At 42.1% G+C, this 25,817-nt stretch overlaps 2 protein-coding genes across 7 annotated transcripts in view; one reads left to right on the top strand and one right to left on the bottom strand.

Moving 5' to 3' along the window:
* Positions 1-21,314, bottom strand: part of LOC124551307 (protein-tyrosine sulfotransferase-like) — a 911,580-nt gene extending 890,266 nt beyond the window's left edge. For all 4 annotated transcript variants that reach the window (XM_047126327.1, XM_047126332.1, XM_047126319.1 and 1 more), the window contains exon 1: positions 21,125-21,314. The gene's annotated coding sequence lies outside the window, so the exon portion shown is untranslated. The remainder of the gene's footprint in view (positions 1-21,124) is intronic.
* A 145-nt stretch (positions 21,315-21,459) lies between these two features.
* LOC124551287 (protein MTO1 homolog, mitochondrial) overlaps positions 21,460-25,817 on the top strand; it is a 90,060-nt gene continuing 85,702 nt past the window's right edge. Inside the window, exons 1-2 of one of the 3 annotated variants that reach the window (XM_047126310.1) lie at positions 21,460-21,592; positions 21,674-21,906. In XM_047126310.1, coding sequence (XP_046982266.1) covers positions 21,690-21,906 — 217 coding nt within the window. In that variant the 5' untranslated portion in view covers positions 21,460-21,592; positions 21,674-21,689. Of the gene's footprint in view, positions 21,907-25,817 lie in introns of all 3 variants that reach the window. The other 2 variants (XM_047126304.1, XM_047126293.1) reach the window with 2 other exon arrangements.

The following is a 25,817-nucleotide window of genomic DNA, read 5'->3' as shown; positions in this document are numbered from 1 at the left end:
GAAAAGTGTCTCCGAAAACTATTCACAGCGAGAAGAAAATAGCCGACGTGTGCTTCCAACAACGGCCTAACAAGTATTACGGACACGTGATCGAACTTGAGATAGGACCAGCCTGTTAGAGCTTCTGCATGAAAAGCGGACGAAAAACTTTGAGAGGGAGCAGAGCAGCGAATGACAGAAGCTGCCACTGAGGCGTGCGAGACCAACACGGCCATGAAGAAGATTGAGGAGGGCCTCAGTTTGAATCTGGGGAGGTTGCTGTGTGGCCCAGGGATCGCTGACCTACGGATATATTTAGCTTAACTACAAAAAAATATAACCCAAAGCTTTAAACGCCTCTTTCTCGAAACTGTATTTTTCAAACTAGCGGGAAACACAACTTGAGAACGGTACCGGCGATTTTGATCGAATTTGACGCCTGTATTCTAAAGCTAATTTTCCATTCCCTTAGTAGCCGTTTCGCGGTATCTTCAAAAATTTATTTTTGGTACACGTTTGTGTCTCTATTTTGTAGACGAGAAAAATGAATTTTTTCACAATGCGGGGACACAGTCATAATATATTTCTTTAAAGTCAGTACCGCCATTAGACTTGTTTATTTGCAGTGTTACATTAACACTTACACGATCATGATTTCGACTTAAAAGTCTCATCATCAAGTGTTTTAAGTGTTATACAGTGACTAAGATGGCATAAGCCGAAATCATGATCGTGTAAGTGTTAATGTAACACTGCAAATAAACAAGTCTAATGGCGGTACTGGCTTTAAAGAGAAAAATGACATTTGTTTTAACACTGCACCACTTCGTTGGAACTTAACAGTATTCTGTTATCCTATGTATGCCAGTAGAAAATATATTGAAAAGACTTTCACAAAAATATTTTGTTTCAGGTCGAACATCGAGAATTCCCGCCGATACCAATGATCCGCCGGCCGGGGTGGCCGAGCGGTTCTAGGCGCTACAGTCCGGAACCGTGCGACCGCTACGGTCGCAGGTTCGAATCCTGCCTCGGGCATGGATGTGTGTGATGTCCTTAGGTTAGTTAGGTTTAAGTAGTTCTAAGTTCCAGGGGACTGATGACCTCAGAAGTTAAGTCCCATAGTGCTCAGAGCCATTTGAATCAATGATCCGGCTGCAGGGTATCCCTCCACCTGATGCAACGGTTACAGTTAGTGTCTGATGAGGACACAAAAAAATATTTCTTAAAGGCAGAAGTGTAAGCGATAAAACTATATTATCGGATTTAGAATAACTTTTCATTTTACTGGCAAAAATCACGAAAATCACCTATTTTTCTGCCGCGCGGGATTAGCCGAGCGGTCTATGGCGCTGCAGTCATGGACTGTGCGGCTGGTCCCGGCGGAGGATCGAGTCCTCCCTCGGGCATGGGTGTGTGTGTTGGTCCTTAGGATAATTTAGGTTAAGTAGTGTATAAGCTTAGGGACTGATGACCTTAGCAGTGAAGTACTATAAGGTTTGACACACATTTGAAACAATTTTTCTTGCGGTCAAATGGGGCTACCCACTTCAATTGTTTGAACTGGATGCCTGGATAGTTCCTTTAAAACAAAATAAAAAAAAGGACACGGTCGATTTCCTTCCCCATGCTTGTACTTGTGCTAACGAGCTCTTGACGACGGGTCACATTAAAATTACGTTATTCCTTTCTTTCCCGAATAAAGGATACATATTTTGAATCAAATACAAATGAAAGGGAACAAATGTACATTCGCTCACTCAGCCTTCAAATTTCACTCTGATGAATGAAGTTCTTGAAGCATTTTTTCTTGCAATGATTTAAGTCGGTCGCTTCTCTCGGAGACCGTGGCCCTTAATACCGAAAACTACACTAATCTTTTGTTATGACTTCTATACTCTCGTTAAGCAAAAATATTAAATCTGTGTTACTGCACTACAAGTCTGGATCTAGTAAAACTGAAGTGAAATACGGAGTACTGTTATGAAATAATGCACCCAAGTCCGAAGGGTTTCTTTAACTCGCCTTTTTATTACTTCCTCGCAAGTATCTTATCAATATAAGACTGCAGGCATTTGTGGCCGTAGTCACTGAAGTTAAAATCTTCAATGTTGTTAGGCACGTCATGTTCCTCTTGAATTTCTTCTACACCGTCAGAGTTTCGACTCTCTGTGATGCTCTTTAGAATCTTCTGGTGTTCGTGGTTTCATTCCATTTATTTTATATTCAAAGGGACTTGATGCGTGTGGAGATATATCTAGCAACATGGTTCAGACAAACACGAACACCTGAGGAAGATCGCGGCAGATGGGCCGAAACGTCGATCGTGTAGAAGAAATTGAAGAGGAACATACGCGGCTTAACAACCTAGAAGATTTCACCTTCTATCTCGTCAGTGTTATAAAGAATATCTTAGCTGCTTAAAAAGGCGTCGCTAACCCAACAACACGTACTCAAGACAGCTACTAAACGGTAGCAAAATACGTAAAAACGAAAAAAAATTATTTTACAGTAAACTGTCTGACTAAACGGAACAGTTTCCTTGCAGTCACGGGGGAGGAGGTGGGAAGAGTGATACTGGTCACATTTTGCCTCTTTCTTCAGTCTACAAAAATTAAAAACGACAGCTAAAATCAGCCACCTTTTACTCCAGTTTTTAATAATACACTGCGGTAAGGACGTCAGTTTGCAACGTTTGTTCAATCACTGAGTCAGGCATATTTTCTCTTATTCATTCAAAAGCATATTTTTGTTTACTCATCATAACGCAATATGTGCCCTCTGAAATTAATTGCATTTGCATTGTATTTCTTTCTACACGCACAAATGTAATTAATCTAAACACAAACGCTGTCAACCTGATGTTTCAACTGCATAATAACAGTATGTACATCAAATCAATTTCAAAGCTATTTAAGTTACGGCATCACTGAAAGGAAGACAGCATTCGCCCGCATCTCGTGGTCGTGCGGTAGCGTTCTCGCTTCCCACGGCCGGGTTCCCGGGTTCGATTCCCGGCGGGGTCAGGGATTTTCTCTGCCTCGTGATGGCTGGGTGTTGTGTGCTGTCCTTAGGTTAGTTAGGTTTAAGTAGTTCTAAGTTCTAGGGGACTTATGACCACAGCAGTTGAGTCCCATAGTGCTCAGAGCGATTTGAACCAATTTGAAGATAGCATTCCTCATTAGATGCTCTCGAATTCCGTTTGCCATTTCTTTTAAACTGTCCAACTAAAACTCTGCCAAATCACAGTACTGCGCCCGCATCCTACGAAAATATGTGGCTTCTGCTGTTCCTGTGTAAGTAAGGCAACGTAAGTAAGGCGATATTTATATGTAAAGTAGGAATGTAAGGTATCTGAAAATCCGTCTGTGCGTGTCAATTTAGTTCGTAAAATCCGCAAATGACAGATGCAAGGACAGATAACTTCTACATCAAATTAAGTACATTTTACACTAATACGAGCAACTGACAGTATAACGCATGACGCCATAAAAAAACTTTCCTCAACTGTTTCGAACTCATAATTTCACGATCTAATTACAACCACTCTAAACGCTACGGATGAACAAAGAATAATAATACTGCTCCCGTGGGTCTAAACAAAGAAATCAACGACGTAGTCTTTGGCTCATTCGAAAGAACGAGGGTGATGAAGTTCCAGCACTTGATTGCAAAGGGGAGAAAAGTCCTCCACATTACGGTTGTCATCTTCTGTATGTATTCCACATATCCTGCGCTCAAGTTAAAGCAAGTGATTCATCTGAATACTTTTTCCATTGCCTTTATTTCACACTATCTTAGCACGCACTGCATCGCTCGTGTAGGCTGTATAGTCTGGACAGATTTTATTGTACTTCTTCAATTTAATTAGTATGTTGTTACGCCCATTCCTCAAGTGCAAATCTACACACTATTAAAGAATTGATGACCCTTTATATGGCTGCCAGTCCTTGCATAATTAAAGTGTACTGAAGTCTCTCGTCTCAAACGGATATTCTTGTACATGGAATCGAATTGAAACGTCATATCTGTTTTGTCTCCAATGAGCGTAGTAATTACAACGAAAATAATTTCATAAAAACATATTAGGCCGACTGAAAAATTATTGTATTAAAGATCCGTTTCTTTTTCTACTCAATTCAGAAAAAGACTATTTGTCGTGGTGAATGTTAAATAGCTTTCTTTGATTTAGTTCACAAATTGCAACACCTTCTACGCTTTTCACGCTAAATAAGACCATAGAAGCATAGTCGTTTTGGAACGTACTTCTGAACAGAAAGCGATTTTGCTTTCATACTGAAAAATTTTCAAAAAACTTTTCATCCTCTATTTCACCCCCATAGAGATTGAATTTCCAAAAACAATGAAACACTTATTCTTTTTAATTTTTGACCGAGAAACCAAATACCACTTTTCGTTGTTCTAGTTTCAAAATTGCCTTAATAACGAGATATATTCAAAAAACCTTTTATCCCCCATTTCAACTTCTTAGGAACGTAATTTCGAAAAATCCCTTGTTCAGCGATGCCTACAATATAAATTGAACAACCTCTCCGAATTTTTAGGCCGACCGCTGTGACCGAGCGGTTCTAGGCGCTTAAGTCCGGAACCGCGCTGCTGCTACGGTCGCAGGTTCGAATCCTGCCTCGGGAATGGATGTGTGTGATATCCTTAGGTTAGTTAGGTTTAAGTAGTCCTCAGTCTAGGGAACTGATGACCTCAGATGTTAAGTCCCATAGTTCTTAGAGCCATTTGAACCATTTTTGAACTGTTATCTAGGAACTAAGCAGCTCTTAGGAAAAACGAACGAGTTGTTTACCTGTGAAATGTCGACGGTTGTCACGGATGACCTCGAAAATGATGTGTCGAAATACTGGCAGTCGACGAGAACGTTACCCAACTCGATTCCCGGAAGTTAACTGAACACTCGATACGCTGGCAGAAGCTCAAGTTCCCTAAGTCTGTGTGGTTAACTACCGCTAGTTTGTCGCTTTGCCTTCAGAATTCGCACGTTCCTTTCATACTACTTTATTTGATGTATGCATTGATAAAAGTGCACTTCCGAAAAGTTGTATTACAGACGAGTACAGGAATGTGTTGCCTCGTTAACCATCGCACTGTTGATGGAATACGTATGTCTCACTAACGTAATATGCAGTTTTGAGCGTTGGTACGTCTATATCTCAGATCTCTCAAGTTCTAACATGTAGAGAGATGCTTTGTCACAGAGAGAAGAATACTACGGACCATAGGGTGGATATACAGGGTGGTCAGAAAATGTGTGAAATGCTTGTAGGTATGTTACAGGGCAGGTTGTACTGAGGCATAAATGTTAAGAAAAAAATGCGATACGTTGCGCCGTTACGAGTTATTTAGCATTGAAGTTAGCCAATCAGATCGTCCCGCCCGTAAATTCAAGTTTCGGCTAACGAGACAAAGCACTCGTTGGGCAACAAAGCCCCTGGCAAGCCAGTTGAGCGTGAGCGCGCGACGCCCCGATTGGCTAAATTCTATGCTAAATAACTCGGAAACGGAGCAACGTATCGATTTTTTTTCGTAACATTTATGCCTCAGTACAACCTGCCCTGTAACATCCCTACAAGCATTTCACACATTTTCTGACCACCCTGTACACACTGATCAGCCAAAGCATAGCCGGTAAGTCCACCTTTGGCTCGGAGGAGCGAGGCCATGACCTCTGACGCCATATTCAATGACATCCCAGATATGTTCGATCGTGTTCAGGTCTGGCGAGTTGTGGAGACAGCACATCAACTGGAACTCTCCACTGTGTTCCTTGAACCATTTCATCACACTCCTGGCCTTGTGACATAGCGTATTATCTTTATGAAAACTGCCACTACCTTCAGGAAACATGATCGTCATGAACGTATGTACTTGAGCTGCAACCAGTTTACGATACTCCTTGGATGTCACGGTGCCTTGTGCCAGCTCCACTGGAACCATAATGCCCACCTGAATGTAGCCCAGAGCAAAATGGAGCCGCCGCCAACTGTCTCGGTCCCGAAGTACAAGTGTCAAGGAGCTGTTCTCATGTAAGACGACGGATTCCCGCCTTTCCATCGGCGCGATGAAGAAGCTATCGGGATTCATCAGACTGTGCAACGCTCTGCCACTGGGCAACGTCCAGTGCCGGTGGTCACGTGCCCATTTCAGTCGTAGTTGCCGATATCGTGGTGTTAAAATTGGCACTTGCATAGGTCGTCGACTGGGAGGCCCGTCGTTAGCAATGTTGGGTTAACTGTGTGTCCATACACACTAGCATTAAAGTCTGATGTTACTTCCGCTACAGTTCGCCACCTACCCTGTTCTACCAGTTTGACCCTGTTCTACCAGTTTGTCCAGCCTACACGTCCGATATCTGTAATGAGGGGTGGCAACTCAAACCCACGACGTCTAGACGTGGATTCACCTTCATTTCGCCATGTGTTGGAGACACTCACCAAGCAATCTTCGTACATCCGACAAGTCGGGCAATTTCTGAAATGCTCGTGCCGGGCCATCAGAATCCGGCCTCGGTCAAACTCAGATTGCGCGCATTCCCCATTCTAAGTATGGATAGTATACTCACTGATACTACACTACTGGCCATCAAAATTGCTACACCAAGAAGAAATGCAGATGATAAACGGGTATTCATTGGACAAATATATTATACTAGAACTGACATGTGATTACATTTTCATGCAATTTAGGTGCATAGATCCTAAGAAATCAGTACCCAGAACAACCACCTCTGGCCGTAATAACGGCCTTGATACGGCTGTGCATTGAGTCAAACAGAGCTTGGATGGCGTGTACAGGTACAGCTGCCCATGCAACTTCAACACGATACCACAGTTTATCAAGAGTAGTGACTGGCGTATTGTGACGAGCCAGTTGCTCGGCCACCATTGACCAGACGTTTCTAGTTGGTGAGTGATCTGGAGAATGTGCTGGCCAGGGCAGCAGTCGAACATTTTCTGTATCCAGAAAGGCCCGTACAGGACCTGCAATATACGGTCGTGCATTATCCTGCTGAAATGTACGGTTTCGCAGGGATCGAATGAAGGGTAGAGCCACGGGTCGTAACACATCTGAAATGTAACGTCCACTGTTCAAAGTGCCGTCAATGCGAACAAGAGGTGACCGAGACGTGTAACCAATGGCACCCCATACCATCACGCCGGGTGATACACCAGTATGGCGATGACGAATACACGCTTCCAATGTGAGTTCACCGCGATGTCACCAAACACGGATGCGACCTTCATGATGCTGTAAACAGAACCTGGATTCATCCGAAAAAATAACGTTTCCCCATTCGTGCCCCCAGGTTCGTCTTTGAGTACACCATCGTAGGCGCTCCTGTCTGTGATGCAGCGTCAAGGGTAAGCGCAGCTACGGTCTCCGAGCTGATAGTCCATGCCGCTGCAAACGTCGTCGTACTGTTCGTGCAGATGGTTGTTGTCTTGCAAACGTCTCCATCTGTTGACTCAGGGATCGAGATGTGGCTGCACGATCCGCTACAGCCATGCGGATAAGATGCCTGTCATCTCGACTGCTAGTGATACGAGGCCGTTGGGATCCAGCACGGCGTTCTGTATTACCCTCCTGAACCTACCGATTCCATATTCTGCAAACAGTCATTGGATCTTGACCAACGCGAGCAGCAATGTCGCGATACGATAAACCGCAATCGCGATAGGCTACAATCCGACCTTTAACAAAGTCGGAAACGTGATGGTACGCGTTTCTCCTCCTTACACGAGGCATCACAACAACGTTTCACCAAGCAACGCCGGTCAACTGCTGTTTGTGTATGAGGAATCGATTGGAAACTTTCCTCTTGTCCGCACGCTTTAGGTGTCGCCACCGACGCTAACTTTGTGTGAATGCTCTGAAAAGCTAATCATTTGCGTATCACAACATCTTCTTCCTGTCTGTTAAATTTCGCGTCTGTAGCATGTCATCTTCGTGGTGTAGCAATTTTAATGGTCAGTAGTGCACATGCAACGTGCGTGTGTCTGACTAGCTGTCATTCCCCGCCAGGAGACGCTGCTATGGCCTAGAAGGGTTTATATCGATAGTAGATCGGTGGTCAAAGTTCTGGCTGATCAGTCTAGAAGGCTGTGAGCAATCGAATGGACCGGCGCGTGTTTATATTAAGCCTGTTTCACGAAAATCAGATCACATCACCGTCTTCTCCATTTCATTTCAAGAATGTCTGAAATAACTAACTCTGTTTTCTCAAATACCATTGTTCTGAAACATTACTACACACCTCAGAAAATTATGCTGATCTGTACATAATTTGTATGTAGTGGGACATATATGCGGCAGAAAACTTCATAGACTGCAGAAAAAATTGGTGTGTGATTCGTCAAAGCCGTCTTCAAATTTTATGTTGAAAACTTGTGTGGGATATTTCATGTTTTCCGTTGTCCATGTGTTTTTGTACTGATTTGTTCTACCTTTCTCCGTAATCGCCACCCTGAGGAAACCATAAAAATTTAGCTATAAAAATCCTAGGTTCACATGAAAACATGGATCTAGTTAGCCTTATGGAACACATGTGCCCACGTCACTATTTTCGATATCGGCCAGCTTAAAAAACTTTTTGGTAGTTAAAGCGTACTATTTATCAGAAGGGAAGGTAGGTTTTGACCTTTTCTTTTTTTAAATACATACTAAACAAGTTTTGACCATGAAAGGGTTATGGACCGGGCAGAGCTGGCTCTGCTGACGTGCTACAGTGGCAGATAGCTGTTTCATTGCGAGAACAAACGTTCGAACCGACATGCCAGGCGTTTTTGATCCAATTGCTGTAGACGCTGAACTATATGATTTGTAATTTAGACTATAACCGAAGCAGTTTTCAGAAATTATTGAATGTCTCGGGGAAGGTCTCCGTATTAATTTAAAACTGCCACTATGGTTTAACAACATCAAAATATTCTGGCTAACCGGAAAAGTTCCGATCGAACTGTAAACCAATCACTCACGAACACACACGAGATTTACGAATATGAAATTAAGTCGCAAGGATTGTACTTGTTTTGACGATGTTTGACGGTGGAGGGCTCGGTGCTCGGATACAGTCACGTTCACACTGTCGCATCAGTCTCACTGTAATGCTCAGAATGAGCACTGCAAAACTGTTAGGCATGTAACTTAACCAATATAATTTTAAGTCTCAAAGCATTGTAAATATTGTTTTATAATATCAAAGTTTTATTTTATCTGCCTTTGTGGAATGTAATCACGAGTACTTTGAATCCTGCACTGACATGTGCCCTGGTTGCGATCCCGAATAATTTTTATCTTTTATTCTTTTGGGCCTTGGCTAGTCTGATGCTGGCACCCACCCACCTTCCCTCTCAAGAATTCCACTCCTATGAGAAACTCTTCACCCCTCAGCGGCATTTGCACCCAACGTCCTCAATTATGGGTTGGATTTATTTCCATCTCTGTCTTCTACCACAGTTTTTTCCCCCTACAGCTCCATGGTGTTTTCTACATGTTTCTTTCTTCCCTGTCTCTGTGGAAAACCTCATCATTCTGCATCTTATCAGTCCACCTAATTTTCAACATCCTTCTGTATCACTTCATCTTCACCACTTTGATTCTCTTCTTTTTCGTTTTTTCCACAGTTGATGTTTCACTACCGTACAATCTTGTGCTCCAAATGTACATTCTCAAAAAATATCTTACTCAAATTACGGCCGATGTTTGATAGTAGACTTTTTTGGCCTGGAATGCCCTCGTTTTCTGTGGTTAGTCTATTTTTTAGTTCTTCTTGCTTCCATTTCCCCAGTTTTGATAAGTATGTCGCTAATCTAATTTCTGCTACACCTCGTTACTTTCGTCTTTCTTCGATTTATGGACAGTCCATATTCTGTACTCATTTATACTGTTCATTCCACCAAACTGGTCCTGCAAATGTTCCTAATTTCACTGGCGATAGCAATGTGATCAGCGAATCTTGTCATTGATATCCTTTCACCCTGTATTATAACCTCACTCTTGACCCTTTTTTTCCGTCTTTGCTTCTTCAATGTATAGACTGTACAGTGGGGCGAAAAACTACATCCCAGCTCAAAAGTATTCTGTTCTGCACACGTTAACTGCCCGAGCCTACCGGATAAGTGATGGAAATAACATCAAAGAAGAATTAAAGGAGCTAAAACACACGTTTCGTGCCAACGGCTATGATGACAACATCATAAGAAAGGTAGCTAAAACCAAAGGGAGCCGAACACGAGAAGAAGGCAATGAAGAGAAGCTTCCACTGGTACACTTACCATATGTGAAAGGCGCCAGTGAACGGCTAGGCAACGTCCTCCGCCGACGAGGTTTCAAACCGATTTTTCGAAGCAGTCACAGGATCCACGAAATGATAAGTTCCACCAAGGATGTAGTCAACAATCTTAACACTGCAAGTGTTTACGAACTACGGTGTGAGTGCGGAGCTGCCTACATAGGAGAAACAGGGAGACCCGTCAGCTTACGAGTAGCAGAACACGAACGCTATGTAGGACCACAACAACATAATAAATCGGCGATAGCGGAACACCACCGTGACTGTGGACAAGCTATCAGGTTCCAGGAAGCCCGAGTACTGGCGAAACAATCGTGGATGCGAGAAAGCAAAATACGGGAGGCGATCGAAATTATTAAACAGCCTGACAACATCAACAGAGAAGAGGGCTACAAACTCCCGGCGGCCTGGCTGCCGGCCATCCCAGTCCAACGGGCCGCGAGCGGTCGCGGGGCAGAAGCTACACGGGACACGGACTTATCTGCACAAACAGCTGTAGAGCAACTGTCAGTCCACTTCCGCGCACACCAGGAGGAAAACTTGCCGACCATAAGCCGAACGCCGATTGGCGGACAGCTATCAATCGTTGACGACATGGACATCCACAAATAGCCTCTTTCCTTCCATCTACCCTTACGTCATGACTAGCCAATCATATTAGCGGGCCAATTAAATGTTTTACAACAGTGACGTCAGACATTGATTGTCTGTAATAAATAGAAGCACCTATCCCCATGCAAAACCAGTCGTGCCCTGAGGAAGGCGTTTGCAATTCGGCCGAAACGTCGGTTTTTTAATTGTTGTTAGTTTTTGTCAATGACGCGGAAGAATTTTAATCACTATGACACCGGCCGCGGAAGCCTACGTTCTTATAACACTAAATCCTTGTTTTGCACACTTTTTAATCCGAGCACTTCGTTCTTTGTCTCTGTAAGGTAACAGATCAGCTTAGGCAGCAAATAGAATGATTCGACACCACAACTCTCAGTTCAATTAGAACATGTAATCGCCCAGATTCCGATATGAACGCAGTGTGTGTATTTCGAAAAGTAAATAGTAATACGCCGCCAGCGCAGCAAAGCGAGAGAGAGAAAGAGAAAAGGGGGATGGAGAAGTATACACACTACTGGCCATTAAAATTGCTACACCACGAAGATGACGTGCTACAGACGCGAAATTTAACAGACAGGAAGAAGATGCTGTCATATGCAAATGATTAGCTTTCCAGACCATTCACACAAGGTTGGCGCCGGTGGCGACACCTACAACGTGCTGACATGAGGAAAGTTTCCAACCGATTTCTCATACACAAACAGCAGTTGACCGGCGTTGCCTGGTGAAACATTGTTGTGATGCCTCGTGTAAGGAGGAGAAATGCGTACCAACACGTTTCCGAATTGTATCCTATGGCTATTGTGGTTTATCGTATCGCGACATTGCTGCTCGCGTTGGTCGAGATCCAATGACTGTTAGCAGAATATGGAACCGGTGGGTTCAGGAGGTAATACGGTACGCCGTGCTGGATCCCAACGGCCTCGTATCACTAGCAGTCGGGATGACAGCCATCTTATCCGAATGGCTGTAACGGATCGTGCAGCCACGTCTCGATCCCTGAGTCAACAGATGGGGACGTTTGCAAGACAACAACCATCTGCACGAACAGTTCGACGACGTTTGGAGCAGCATGGACTATCAGCTCGGAGACCATGGCTGCGGTTACCCTTGACTCTGCATCACAGACAGGAGCGCCTGTGATGGTGTACTCAACGACGAACCTGCGTGCACAAAAGAATCGGATGAATCGGGTGAATCCAGGTTCTGTTTACAGCATCATGATGGTCGCATCCTTGTTTGGCGACATTGCAGTGAACGCACATTGGAAGCGTGTATTCGTCATCGTCATACTGGCGTATCACCCGGCATGATGGTATCGGGTGCCATTGGTTACACGTCTCGGTCACCTCTTGTTCGCATTGACGGCACTTTGAACAGTGGACGTTACATTTCAGATGTGTTACGACCCCTGGCTCTACCCATCATTCGATCTCTGCGAAACCCTACATTTCAGCAGGATAATGCACGACCGCATGTTGCAGGTCCTGTACGAGCCTTTCTGGATACAGAAAATGTTCCACTGCTGCCTTGGCCAGCACATTCTCCAGATCTCTCACCAATTGAAAACGTCTGGTCAATGGTGGCCGAGCAACTGGCTCGTCACAATACGCCAGTCATTACTCGTGTTGAACTGTGGTATCGTGTTGAAGCTGCATGGGCAGCTGTACCTGTACACGCCATCCAAGCTATGTTTGACTCAACGCCCAGGCATATCAAGGCCGTTATTACGGCCATAGGTGGTGGTTCTGGCGACTGATTTCTCAGGATCTACGCACCCAAATTGGGTGAAAATGTAATCACATGTCAGTTCTAGTATAATATATTTGTCCAATGAATACCCGTTTATCATCTGCATTTCTTCTTGGTGTAGCAATTTTAATGGCCAGTAGTGTAGCATCAAGCACCATAAGTGTAACCATAAGTCACGCAATTCCGGTGAATAAATGGGCCAGAGGTCGCAGATGTGTTTCATCGGGTTCAGATTATACGAATTCGGAGTTCGCTATCGTGCTCCTCAAACCACCGTAGCCAATTCTGGCCTTGAGACAAGGGCAGTTATCCTGTTGGAAGATCCCATCACCGTCGCGGAATACAATGAGCATGAAGGGAAGCAAGTGGTTCTCAGTAATATTCACGTAGTCCACTGCTGTCCCAGTGTTTTCGATTGCTACCACAGGCCGCGTGGAGACCAGGGTGAACGTGCTAGCAGCACCATACTGCCCCCACCGACCTGCGGCCGTGACGCGGTGCATGATTTAGGGCAGCCGTTAGCCTGGATGGCTGCATATCCGGACACAATCGTCGACCTCGTATACCACGAAATTTGTTTCATCCGACCAAGCGACACGTTTCCACTGATCAACGGTCCAATCTCGATGATCTTGTGTCAACTGTAATCGTAACTGACGATTTCGTTGGGTCGGCATGGGAACACTAAGGGATCGTTTGCTGAATGGTGCGCTCCTAAACACTTGCGGCTGCACCGTTACTGTTCTATGTTGCCAGATCTGCAACAGACCATCGACTATCCTGCTTCAGGAAGTGTGTAACCCTCCCGATCCCCAGGTTCTGTGATGAGGCGTGGACATCCAACACCTTATCGCCTAGCTAAGGATGGGAAAAACCGAATGGTTAAAACCGATACAGGTGTTCTAGTTCTGAATAACCGGCAGTTTTCGGTATTTGTTTGGTCTCGGTTGTAACAGTTTTTTTTTTAATTTTTTACTAATGATGATGAGATCCCATACTCTGAGGAGCGTAGTGAACGATGCGAGAGACGCGCACCGCTGTACTAGGCAAGGTCCTAGTGGAGGTGGTTTGCCATTGCCTTCTTCCGACCGTAATGGGGATGAATGATAATGGCTCTAAATGGCTCTAAGCACTATGGGGCTTAACAGCTGAGGTCATCAGTCCCCTAGAACTTAGAACTACTTAAACCTAACTAACCTAAGAACATCACACACATCCATGCCCGAGGCACGATTCGAACCTGCGACCGTAGTGGTCGCGCGGTTCCAGACTGTAGCGCCTAGAACCGCTCGGCCACTCCGGCCGGCATACAGAGTTTGTACTGCATTACTGAGACAATAAAGTGGCTTATTATGTGGTATGTATGTACATGCAATGTGCAAGACATGCCCCATATCGTGTATATGGTTGTCTCTCGTTGTCGTGGTCGGACATCAGTTGTATTATAGAATGGCATCATCCCTAGCCGGGAAATAATTTTGCAAAGTGCGGTATCAATGAAGTACAGCAATTCATTTGCTTTAAAAGATTAAAAACGAGTGGAGCCACAACCAACTTGTGACACAGTAAAAGGAGAAAACGTGAAACTTAACAGTTCACTCATGGTTTAAAATAAAAATAGAAAGCAGCTGATCAGTTGCCTGTGTCTAAATAATATGCTTTTATCTGCTTATGGCTCTTGAAAACAGACAAATTAACACGAAAAACAGAGTCCTTCAGCGTCAGTTTTCACCCCTTAACACTGACTATTCGTAAAGCTCAAACAGTGTTATGATCCCCGATTACAACATGGTTCTTGAGATTAGCTTTAAATAATTACAATCAGTAGGAGAATACTGCTGATTTTTGTGGTATTTAACAACTTTTCACTTTTCGAGGAAAGCAGTGAACGGTGGACGGACTAAGTTTCCTTTTATTTGCCTATTTAAATTAATATTTTGATTCTATGCATCTTGAAACTGAGGGAGTCGAATTTTTCAATCTCTGTTCGATTTCTACGTTTATTACAGGAAGTAATAAAAATAAGAAAGCCGAAAATCGCTTATTTCAGAAACCGGCTACTTTGAGCGGTTTTAATAGTCCGGCTAAACCGGAGTTAATAAAACGGAGAACCGGTTGTTTCAGCGATAACCGCTTTTCTTATCGCCTACTGGTGGTTTCCCCGTCCAGCCACTTTCCATAGATGTTCACAACAGCAGCGCGCCAACAGGCAACCAGCTTCGCGTTTCCGAGATGCTCTTTCCCGGGCGTCGAGTAACAACACAAATCGCTTGTGTCAGTGGATTTGTCAATTTGCGGTCCGTATCGCGGCTAGAATGATTCCCCCATTTGTCTCTGCTCCGCTTCAGTATTTTCCTTTCTGCGTCACGTTCCCGCAAAGCCAATACGCAGCATTCCACCTGGCAGTGGTCCTAATGTTTCGTCTCATCGTCTACAAATTGCACCCCTTTTATATCGTGAACCGCTCAGAATACCGAGACGAGGCTTTCGGCATACGACAGAGCGCCGGGGGCTCATGATTTTATTGTATATTTAGTCCACTTCGCTTTTGCGTCAACCAAGAAATTTAAGTAAATATGTTTTTTTCTAAAACTGAATTATTTTTAAAGGCATTCGAAAGCTGTTGAAGATACGAATACAGAGATATAACGATTGTTAATTTTGGCGTTGAAACTTTTGACTGAAATAACCGAGAAATGATCTAAAGTTTAAAGACAAGCCGGCCGGAATAGATTATCGCAACGTTAACATTGCCAAGCGGGGCTCTCTTCCATGTTCCGTCGTTACATCAAGCCTTTTGAGTGTTTGTTTCCACAAAAGCTGTTCACTTAATCTACAGCACTACACAACCACGATATTATTTACTTGGCTTCCCGTGGCCGCTACCGGTGACCTTTTTAAACAGGCACAGTGGCGACTGAGGAAAACGCATGGAGTGTCTATAAACTTTGTGCATATACTATCAGCTGGTTCAGCGTGTCTTAGTGAAGTACCATCATCAAAACTCTCGATAAACCAACTTAAGTGCCCTCACTCCCACTTCAATAATACTGTGGCCGACTAATAAGTACAGATTTGAAACAATTCTCTAATGATGACTCAGATGCCTATTTTCTTCTCTGTACACCAACGAAACCCGGTATGAGAGCGCAGCTTCGTGGTTTTTATACAGCAACAGGCGTTTCGGCCGCAGTCTTTCAATTGTAGTTCATTCCTCGAACGTCAACAATAACGTCGATATGAAGCAGGATTTTAGAACATATATTGTGTTCTAACATTATGAATTATCTCGAAGAAAACGGTCTATTGACACACAGTCAACATGCGTTTAGAAAATATCGTTCCTGTGAAACACAACTAGCTCTTTATTCACATGAAGTGTTGAGTGCTATTGACAAGGGATTTCAGATCGATTCCGTATTTCTGGATTTCCGGAAGGCTTTTGACACTGTACCACACAAGCGGCTCGTAGTGAAACTGCATCCTTATGGAATATCGTCTCAGTTAAGTGACTGCATATGTGATTTCCTGTCAGAGAGATCACAGTTCGTAGTAAATGACGGAAAGTCATCGAGTAAAACAGAAGTGATTTCTGGTGTCCCCCAAGGTAGTGTTACAGGCCCTTTGCTGTTCCTTATCTATATTAACAATTTTGGAGACAATCTGAGCAGCCGTCTTCGGTTGTTTGCACTCGTTTATCGACTAATAAAGTCATCAGAAGACCAAAACAAACTGCAAAACGATTTATAAGAAATATCGGAATGGTGCGAAAAGTGGCAGTTGACCCTAAATAACGAAAAATGTGAGGTCATACACATGAGTGTTAAGAGAAACTCGTTAAACTTCGGTTACACGATAAATCAGTCTAATCTAAAAGAAGTAAATTCAACTAAATAAACTAAATACCTTGGTATTACAATTAACTTTAACTGGAAGGAACACATAGAAAATGTTGTGAGGAAGGCTAACCAAAGACTGCGTTTTATGGGCAGGACACTTAGAAAATGTAATAGACATACTAAGGAGACTGCCTACACTACGCTTGTCCGTACTCTTTTAGAATACTGCTACGCGGTCTGGGATCCTTACCAGATAGGACTGACGGAGTACATGGAAAAAGTTCAAAGAAAGGCAGCACGTTTTGTATTATCGCGAAATATGGGAGAGAGTGTCACAGAAATGATACAGGATTTGGGCTGGACATCATTAAAAGAAAGGCGTTTTTCGTTGCGACGGAATCTTCACACGAAATTCCAATCACCAACTTTCTCCTCCGAATGCGAAAATATTTTGTTGATACCGACCTACATAGGGAGGAACGATCACCAAGATAAAATAAGGGAAATCAGATCTCGCACGGAAAGATATAGGTGTTCATTCTTCCCGAGATTAGAATAATAGAGAATTGTGAAGGTGGTTCGATGAACCCTCTGCCAGGCACTTAAATGTGATTTGCAGAATATCCATGTAGATGTAGATGAATAACCGTTGTATCACTATACCCGCCTTTTCACGAGCTTTCGAATGCTGTTAAAAGCATGTATTTCAATTTTAAAATAGTTCTGCTTTCAATATCTCTGTTGATTCAAGAGTTAAGTAAACAAAACATGGAACATAAGTAGATGCCCCGCCCCCTTCCCCCCGAACTATCATATGCTGTAATCCTCATTTCGATATCTTGAACGGTTCACGAAGTAGAACGGTACAAGTTTTAAATGAATTATCCTGTATGTATTTCTATCATTGTAGATTCAGCGTTGGTATGGGCACCCAGTAACATTTGGTGACAGCACATTTACGACTTTCGCTGACGCCCAGGGCGAGAGTTGAACCCGCAGCATTCGCTTTTCTAGCGAATTTTTAAGTCGTAAGAATCGCTTTAACTCTATGGACGAATAAATTAACGAGAAGAGCCAGTCGTTCCCTTCTGTGCTTCACTGGCGTATAAGCTTATGTCGTCAGATATAGAGTAGAGACTAGTTTGCAAATTAGACAGTCGAGGCAGAGGATGAAAAAACACATGGTATCCTCATGTGACCCGAGGTTGTAAAAAAACATAACATTCGATTCCGACCGTACATCCATGAACAGTGCACATGGAAACAACGGTCCGGAAAAATGATTGTTCAGTCATGACATTACCTGCCAATTTTAAGTGTTAATTTTATAGTAATTAGTCATGCTGCATCTCCCCCTCCTCCACAAATACGTCTAGAATACCAAAATGGTTCAAATGGCTCTGAGCACTATGAGGCTTAACATCTGAGGTCACCAGTACCCTAGAACTTAGAACTACTTAAACCTAACTAATCTAAGGACATCACACAGAGTCATGCCCGAGGCAGGATTCGAACCTGCGACGTAGCGGTCGCGCGGTTCCAGACTGAAGCGCCTAGCACCACTCGGCCAATGCGGCCGGCTCTAGAATACCATCGTAGATACATGTCGGATGTAAAGTGCCCACATATCTGCCAAGGCTGCATTAACTTCCCTCTCCACGACAGATTAACTTCTCCCAGTTATGATTCCTCAAGGGTAAGTTGTACACCAATAAAACAAAAAATTTAGTATCACTCAACGATGTCGTTACAGTGTTATGCTGCGTGATTTCTGAATGTCTGTTTCTGAGAGTCGTCATAAAATATGCAGGTGACAAAATGTCGAACGTAAGCAAGAAATCATCCATTCTGGGGTTTTCATTGTTGTAGTGTTTATTTTTATGGCTAGCGGTTATATCCTAACTGGATATTTAATACGTAACACAGAACTGACGAAGTTCGTCGGTCACCATATGAAGGGGAAATTTTAATAAAGCAAACAAACATCTGCTTTGCAATCGAAAAAAGGTTCCATGTCTCACAGCTATCTTAGGGCGTCCACTAATATTCAAACAGATTTACATGAATGGAATTTCCATGCAGATTTAAACTGTGTGGCGGGCCGGGACCGAGCCCACAAGCTCCCTTTGGACAGAGCTACTGAAGGAACTGAAGCTGTTGAGAGCAGGTCGCCAGTCGTGCTTGGAACGCTCAGTCCGTAAGAGCACGGCTGGTAAGAACACTGACCGCGAAAAGTTCAGGTTTCATTTAGGCACACAATTTTAGCACGTTAGGAAGTTTCAAAGTGCAGGATACGAGTCATTATAAAATTCGTAGCGATCATCATTGTTCCAAGGGCCCTGAGAGAATCCGCAACGGAACAGTTAGGGCTCTTTGGCTTGTTAAAAAGCTGTAAAGCGCTTTTATGAAGTCCTGACTAGGAGGGCCTATTCTGTAACAGTCTTACTATCAGATTAAGCATGCCTCCGTACGTGCCGTAGTATATCTATCGTACATTTGACGTGTCTTCAGTAGCGGCCTGCAAGTAATCCACAACCTTGATTCAATGTCCGTTATTGGAACTTTTGAGAGGCAGTCGATCTCTTTGGAGCATTTACCACTTACCCTTTTCTTTTTTAGCGTCATTTGACAGTGGCCTATGTTTGCATCTCATTGCACACTTTATATGTTCTCCGTTGGTCGGTTCTAAAAACTGATCAGTTTTACAATCAAGAGCACTGTTGGTCCAAGATCTTTTATAAGTAACCCTAGTCGTGACGCAAAACTTTTACATTTTTCATATCAAGCGCGATACCATGTTTTAATTAAGTTAGAACAATCGTGTACCTTTTCCAAGCCACTAAAAACCTATTATGACACAAATTTTCATAAAGTTTTCTTTGGTTCACAATGCAACGTCCAGTATACGAAAAGGAGGTATACTGAAGAATGAGATACAACTCGTCGGCTTTGACCAGAGTGAGCGACCAATGACGTCACATTTAAGTCATAGATGACAATTTAGTTCTGAACCATAGATGACAAATTCGTTGTCTTGGGAAACGAAGCGTCGAATCGTAAACTTGAATGAATGTAGCATTACAAGCGTTTCGTTGTCGGTCGTCGTTTTAAATACTTTATTTACATGTTGTAATTTACTGATCGTCATTTCATCTGATAATGAGTGTTTGTAGTCTATTAGGTAATCCTTTACAAATTTTAAATTTCATTCTTCGATTCACAATTCAACATTCAATACACGGTATGTGTAGTTCTGATATGGTCAAATTTCTAGCAATAACGATTTCCGCCGCTGTGGTTTTTATGTACAACGCGACTGGTTCTACGTTAGGCCCTTCCTCACAGCATTGTACGAATTAGTGGATAAAAAAGATGCTACACAGCAACCATGTATTCTTGGTCGAAAATAGCCGCACAATTAAAAAAAAATGAAAGTGTCGGGGAAAACTCAAATGTGGCCGCCACCTACGCATCTTTAATAATGCTAGCCCACTGTCTCAACGGCGTATTAATCTCTAGTAAGGTTGATCCAAGCAACATCCAAGCGACACTCGGGAAAAAATGAAGGAAACACCGTTGGTCTCTTTTTCTTTCCAATGTCTTGCATGACTCAGATTGCTAGAAGGCGTTCCAAGGGTCAAGCTACAAAATATTCCGTTTCTTTCGCAATGTAACGAGCTTCGGTATAGCCCATGAGGCACAATTTTTATCGAGTGAACTTCTGATAAGAATGATGGCAATAAGTCAGTGGTCCGATGAATCAAAGGCACTGCTGCGTCTGTCTTGCAATATCTTTAATTTAGATTAAGAAACACGCACAAATGAAGAAAAACGTTGAGACATATCTTAGCGCATTAAATAACGAGAGGATATTTAATGCAAAGAAGGAGAGTTGTAATCACTTCTCCACAATCTGGCTTCAATGTCTGGTTTATGCGAAAAATTAATAAAATACGCAGCACATTACAGAAAACATCGCACTTCTTCAGACACATCTCTGGATTCAGTTCAAATTTGTGATAAAGTCCTGTGGAATAGCAACAAAAGCCCAGCTGCATAGATGAATACCGCTATTTGATTCATAGCTTGTTTATGTGACGCTGAAAAGTAAAGACGCTATATTAATAACATTACCTACAATGTTAAACTAAAATCGTTCTACCACGGATGTCCTTAGTCTTGATTTCAGCAACAATACGAAGCGTAAACGAAGATTATAATAAGTTTTCATCACAACAGCACGTCCGACTAATGAGAAGCGGTACTACCCTTTAAAAAGCCCGCGTCAATTTGAATCCTTTTTTGACGCTATGCAAGGGACTCTGCGCACGGTTCACGTGTATAGAGGCAAATATCTTATAACGGGTAATGTTCAAGCGGCTCAATGTGCCGTTGACGAAAAAAGGACCAAATAAATAAAAACCCACATATTGATAGTTACATGATATAACACGGTCCAACACAGAAATAGAAATACCAATTGCATATGATATTTATCCTAAAATTCCATTGTTGTAGATACCGCTCATATGCACAAAATGTTGTTTCATGCGTTCCAAATACATCCTACAGAAACCTTGAAATTAATGACAGCTAAAAAATAATGTGAAATTGTACTTACCCAGTGAACACTAACGACGTATTCCAATGAATGCAGAGTAGTATCTTATATCAACACAGAACTCACACACCAAGCGTCTGTTTATCGAGGAATGTTAGTACATGCCTTGTTTCCATACCCCAAACAAACAACTACCTTCTCCCACCGATCTACACTTCACGCGCGGTGGCACGGAAGTGACAGAAGGTGCGCTCTGCGCTGTTATATAAAGTAGTTTGGGACCATAAACTGTGTGTGTTTAGAATACGTTTGAGACCAATTAAAATACGTCTTAAACTTTTTACTGATATCCTCGTGTGTGCAATCATAATCTAATTGCGTCTTTGGGAATTAAGTCGACTAATGTAGTCGACGAGTGCAAGGAGTAGTGGGAGTGAAATGCTTTGCGAATGTTGTAATGTGTTTTAACGTTGTTATATCAGAGTAGCAGACTAATCATAGTTTATATAAGATTTTGTGATATAAGTGGTACATAAAACTGTCTGCAATGATCTGTAGGACATCGTATAAATTTAGGGTATCCTAACCTCCCATGTCACATGCCTTCAGGTTTAATTGTCTTGAAATGGCTTTGAATACATGGAGCAGATGGAAACAAGTCATCCCATATCTCCGAGTAACATCAAGAAATATAAGTGGAGAATATGAAACGAGTATTTCGTCTGAAAGTAACTATGACGTTATTGTCGTTGGAGGAGGGCACGCCGGCTCCGAAGCTTCGGCGGCTGCTGCACGAATGGGTTGTCGAACGTTGCTCATAACTCATAAAAAGGAAACAGTCGGTATGCATAATTAAATATGTATTTGAAGTTATATGCTTAAAGGCTGTTTAGTATTAAATCCACTGGAAACAAGTAGAATCTGGAAGTTTTTATGTATGTTTACAGAACATTTATACTTGTTTAACTTCAAAATCACGTTTGATTGAAATGAAAAATAACCCCTTAACACGCATTTGTTACATTTAAGCGCCGTGAGATGATTGCCACCAGCAGTGTAGGCTATGTAGCAATCTGACATATACAGGTCACGATTATGACAACAAAAAAACAATGAACATTCAGTTGGAGCCAAGTGACAACCACAAAATGTAGTCATTCACGCCAGATACAGTAAAACAATGAACAAACACAAGACAAAATACAAATAAAGTGTGTCAGTGTAATGATATATGTACTTACAAATTTAAGATGCTTCTCAACAAATATCTTCTGGACAATAAATGCCTTTGATGAAACGGGGGAGAAAAATTATTCCGTATGACACTTTGAAGAGAAAATAATGCAAACTGTATTGATTTTTGATCGATTGGTCCCAACCTGAGAAAATCTTGCAAATGCAAATCTAGTGGCATGCACTCTCTGAGAGACAAAACAACATATTATTTCCTGAAGATCTGTAGTATAAATATTCGTCATCTGTTGGTTACGTGGGTAATTCTGTTTGAGTAGTGTGTGAATGAATGAATGGATTTTTCTCAGAACAGTTTATAGTAGCCTATGGACTGTAATTTTAAGTCTTTACACAGCATGTTATTGCATTTTTTGGATACTGCATTTAACAATTTTGATGTTGTCTTCAAACAACTTACACTGTAGGTTACAGATTGAAGATGAGTTATTGACATAAATAAACAACAGTGTGCTAACAGAATGCTGATGTGGATTCCATGATAGAGACTCCTGTGTTTTGATAATGCAACTATTCTTGATTTATAATCAGCATCCTCCTGTTATTTGCTGCCCTTGAAAAGCTTGTTACTTTGTTGTAAGACAAGTTAGTGTTTGCAGTGAGTATTTGAAGTAAAATAGTTGAGCATTGTGCTGTATGTTAGAAGCAACATTGTTGACGGCATACATTAACCTCTGTTGCTAGTTACACCTAACACAGTTTAGGTTAGTCGAGTGCTGTGGCCCTCACATTTATGAACACTTCCAGTTCTTATTTTGAAGCCTTTCAATTCATATATTACCAAGCCTTATATCACAGTATTCAACTTTTCAAGACTATGTGAACTAAATGAGACTCTTCTGTGGTATTGTAGAATCTATGTTATAATAGTTGAAGAAGAAGAAGGAAAATGCAGTGACCTTAAGACTGAGCTGGACTGTGCTAACTTAGGACTAGAAAGGTTGAGGACAGAGCAACATGAAGATAACCATGAAAATAATCAATTATTGATAATATAGGCCCCTCATGCCAATGGATAGATAAAAAGATGTACTAATTTTGGAAATACGGAAGCGTCCGGTCCCACCCGTCTGCTTTGACCCATGACGTCACAAATATGGCGGAAACAAAAACAAACACACACACTTTCCACAAGAAGCCTAATGACACTAACGGGACAAGCGCGGGAAATGGGGTGTTTTGGGTGGGGGGCAAACTAAATATAAACAAATTTAGACGCCTTGCGTAGCTACAACGTGTAAGTGAAGACAGCCATGCATGAATACCCACCCACCTCCCCAGGGGTCGTAACCCCTGCAACCCATAGAAGATAAAGATGCTTCAGTAGCTGATTAGTGTTTTTTGTCTTTAAAAAAAAAAAATCTCACGGGATAGAACGAACAGATCAGAAAGAAAAATATAATAAACTAAAACAGAAATTCGAGGAAACAGATAATTAAAATAAGTAATAAGTGTTTTTAAATTAAAAAAAAAGAAATCTCACGAGATAGAACGAACAGATCAGAAAAGTAAATAAAATAAGATAAAACAGAACTGGAGACTGCCACACTCAAACCAAACTCCGCGCCGTCATGACGTCACACACGACAACACCCTTACGTCATGGGCCAAAGCCGACCCATGGGATTGGACGCTTCTGTCGACCCCTAATTTTACCATCAGCTGATGATCATCCAGAAGAACTAGCCAATCTTATTACTTTTTATGCTAACTGCTACAAGAAATCTCTCACTAGATATAGTGATGTCACAGTGGCAGTGAGGTTTCAGAAAAGTCATAAATTGGCCATGGATTGACCTGATCAGTCAGAATGTTCAATACTTAAAGTGAATGCCTTTTTGTGAATGAAAAATTTAACATATAGCCTACTTGTCTGGTGATTTAGTTTTGAAGTATGTTTGTAGTTTGTTCTATTTGATGTAACACTTCATGACATTTATTTATTTTTATTTATCTTTATTCATTCAAAGAGCATTTCACTGTAATATTGGAATTTTCAAGATAATACAGTGCAAATCGTAGCTCAATACATAACCTGCTTTGAGAATAGGAGAGTTGGCTTGTGAAGATAGGACAGATGTTCGACTGTGGCTTGATTAAGGAACCCTGCTGGCATTTGCCTAAGTGATTTAGGAAAACCCAAATCAAGATAGTCGAACTGAGCGACTTGTAACTTCCCAAATATGAGGTCAGCATTTTGACAGCTGTACTGCTTCAATTGGTTGGACCCTATTGTACAGTGTTTCTTGGTTTACACACAGTTCGTTTCAGGTAACTCATAAAATTATAGATGCATTCTTCATCACTGCACACACTAGAGACACCCACTGATGACTCTTGGACTTTGTAGATGCTGCTGTGCCCCTTGCACCAACTCCAGTGTGTTCAGAAAGCTGACCCCATGCCCACACATACTCAGCTATGCACTTCAGTCCACCTGAAAAACTGAGTCAGCATCCTAGATGATGAGTGAGATGTAGAACTCAGGAGAATGGCAAGCACAGTCCAGTCAGCAATTAAAAATTACAGGAATTAATTTGTGTAGTCACAAATTTTTGTTACAGTGGTAGGAGGGAATGCCATGAACAGTATACCATTTGGGATAAGGGAGTTGGGCATTTAAATGTACTTTTAGTGGAGCTTGTGGCAAAAATTTTTCCCGGTGCAAAATTAAATTACATTAAATTTTCTGCTGAAAAGTCCCACCCATTTTTTCTTTAGAGCTACTTGTTTCTTTGTCGCATGGGATGAAAGAGTCACAGATTATTATAAATAGAGTTTTAGTGATATAAAATTAATGCTTATTTTTAAATGAAGTGGGTTAAGAACAAATATTAAATGTGTGTACCTGTTCTAAATGCTGTAGAACCATATCGTGGGATGCATTGTTTTGATTGCACTCATGGACTTCCCTCCATCGCAAGTCTGCAAACTGAAGAGCAAGCAGGCAATTCCCCACCCTCTCTGTTGTACCGCTCTGTGCCACAAGAAGTAATCACATGGTGTTTCACAAAGTTATACCAATTCTTACGAAGCACACTTTATGAAACACAGGCAATGCAGACACACATGGGGGTGTTTGTTTTCCACACAGTACGTTAACATGATGTGGAATACAGATATGAGTTACTACTGATATTAACACCAGAAACACATATGTGCGGAATCTATGTAAATTGCTGCACCCTCTTCCACTCCGCTAGTGGAGAAATTGACTCTTAGTTATCCTGTATGGCAGCTGTAGCATTCTTCCAGGAAAGACAACTTCCTTCCAACAAGTGCAGCTTGCTTTTTATTTTACAGGCAGACTATACCTCCCCAACATTTCTCCTATGAAATTAGGTAAAATAACTTCATGGAGCTCATATTCATATTGTAGAGTTTTTCAGTTTATTAAGTGAGTACTTGCAGTTGTTAATTGAACTATTATGTGAAAACGCTCAACAGTTGGAGGCGTCAGCTGTACATCGCACTGAAGAGCCTGACCCAAGTTTAACATGCT

The sequence above is a fragment of the Schistocerca americana genome, chromosome 1 (genome assembly GCF_021461395.2).
Source record: "Schistocerca americana isolate TAMUIC-IGC-003095 chromosome 1, iqSchAmer2.1, whole genome shotgun sequence".
NCBI classification, from domain to species: domain Eukaryota; kingdom Metazoa; phylum Arthropoda; class Insecta; order Orthoptera; family Acrididae; genus Schistocerca; species Schistocerca americana.
Note: the sequence above shows the minus strand (reverse complement) of the source record. Positions and strands in the feature narration are given on the sequence as shown.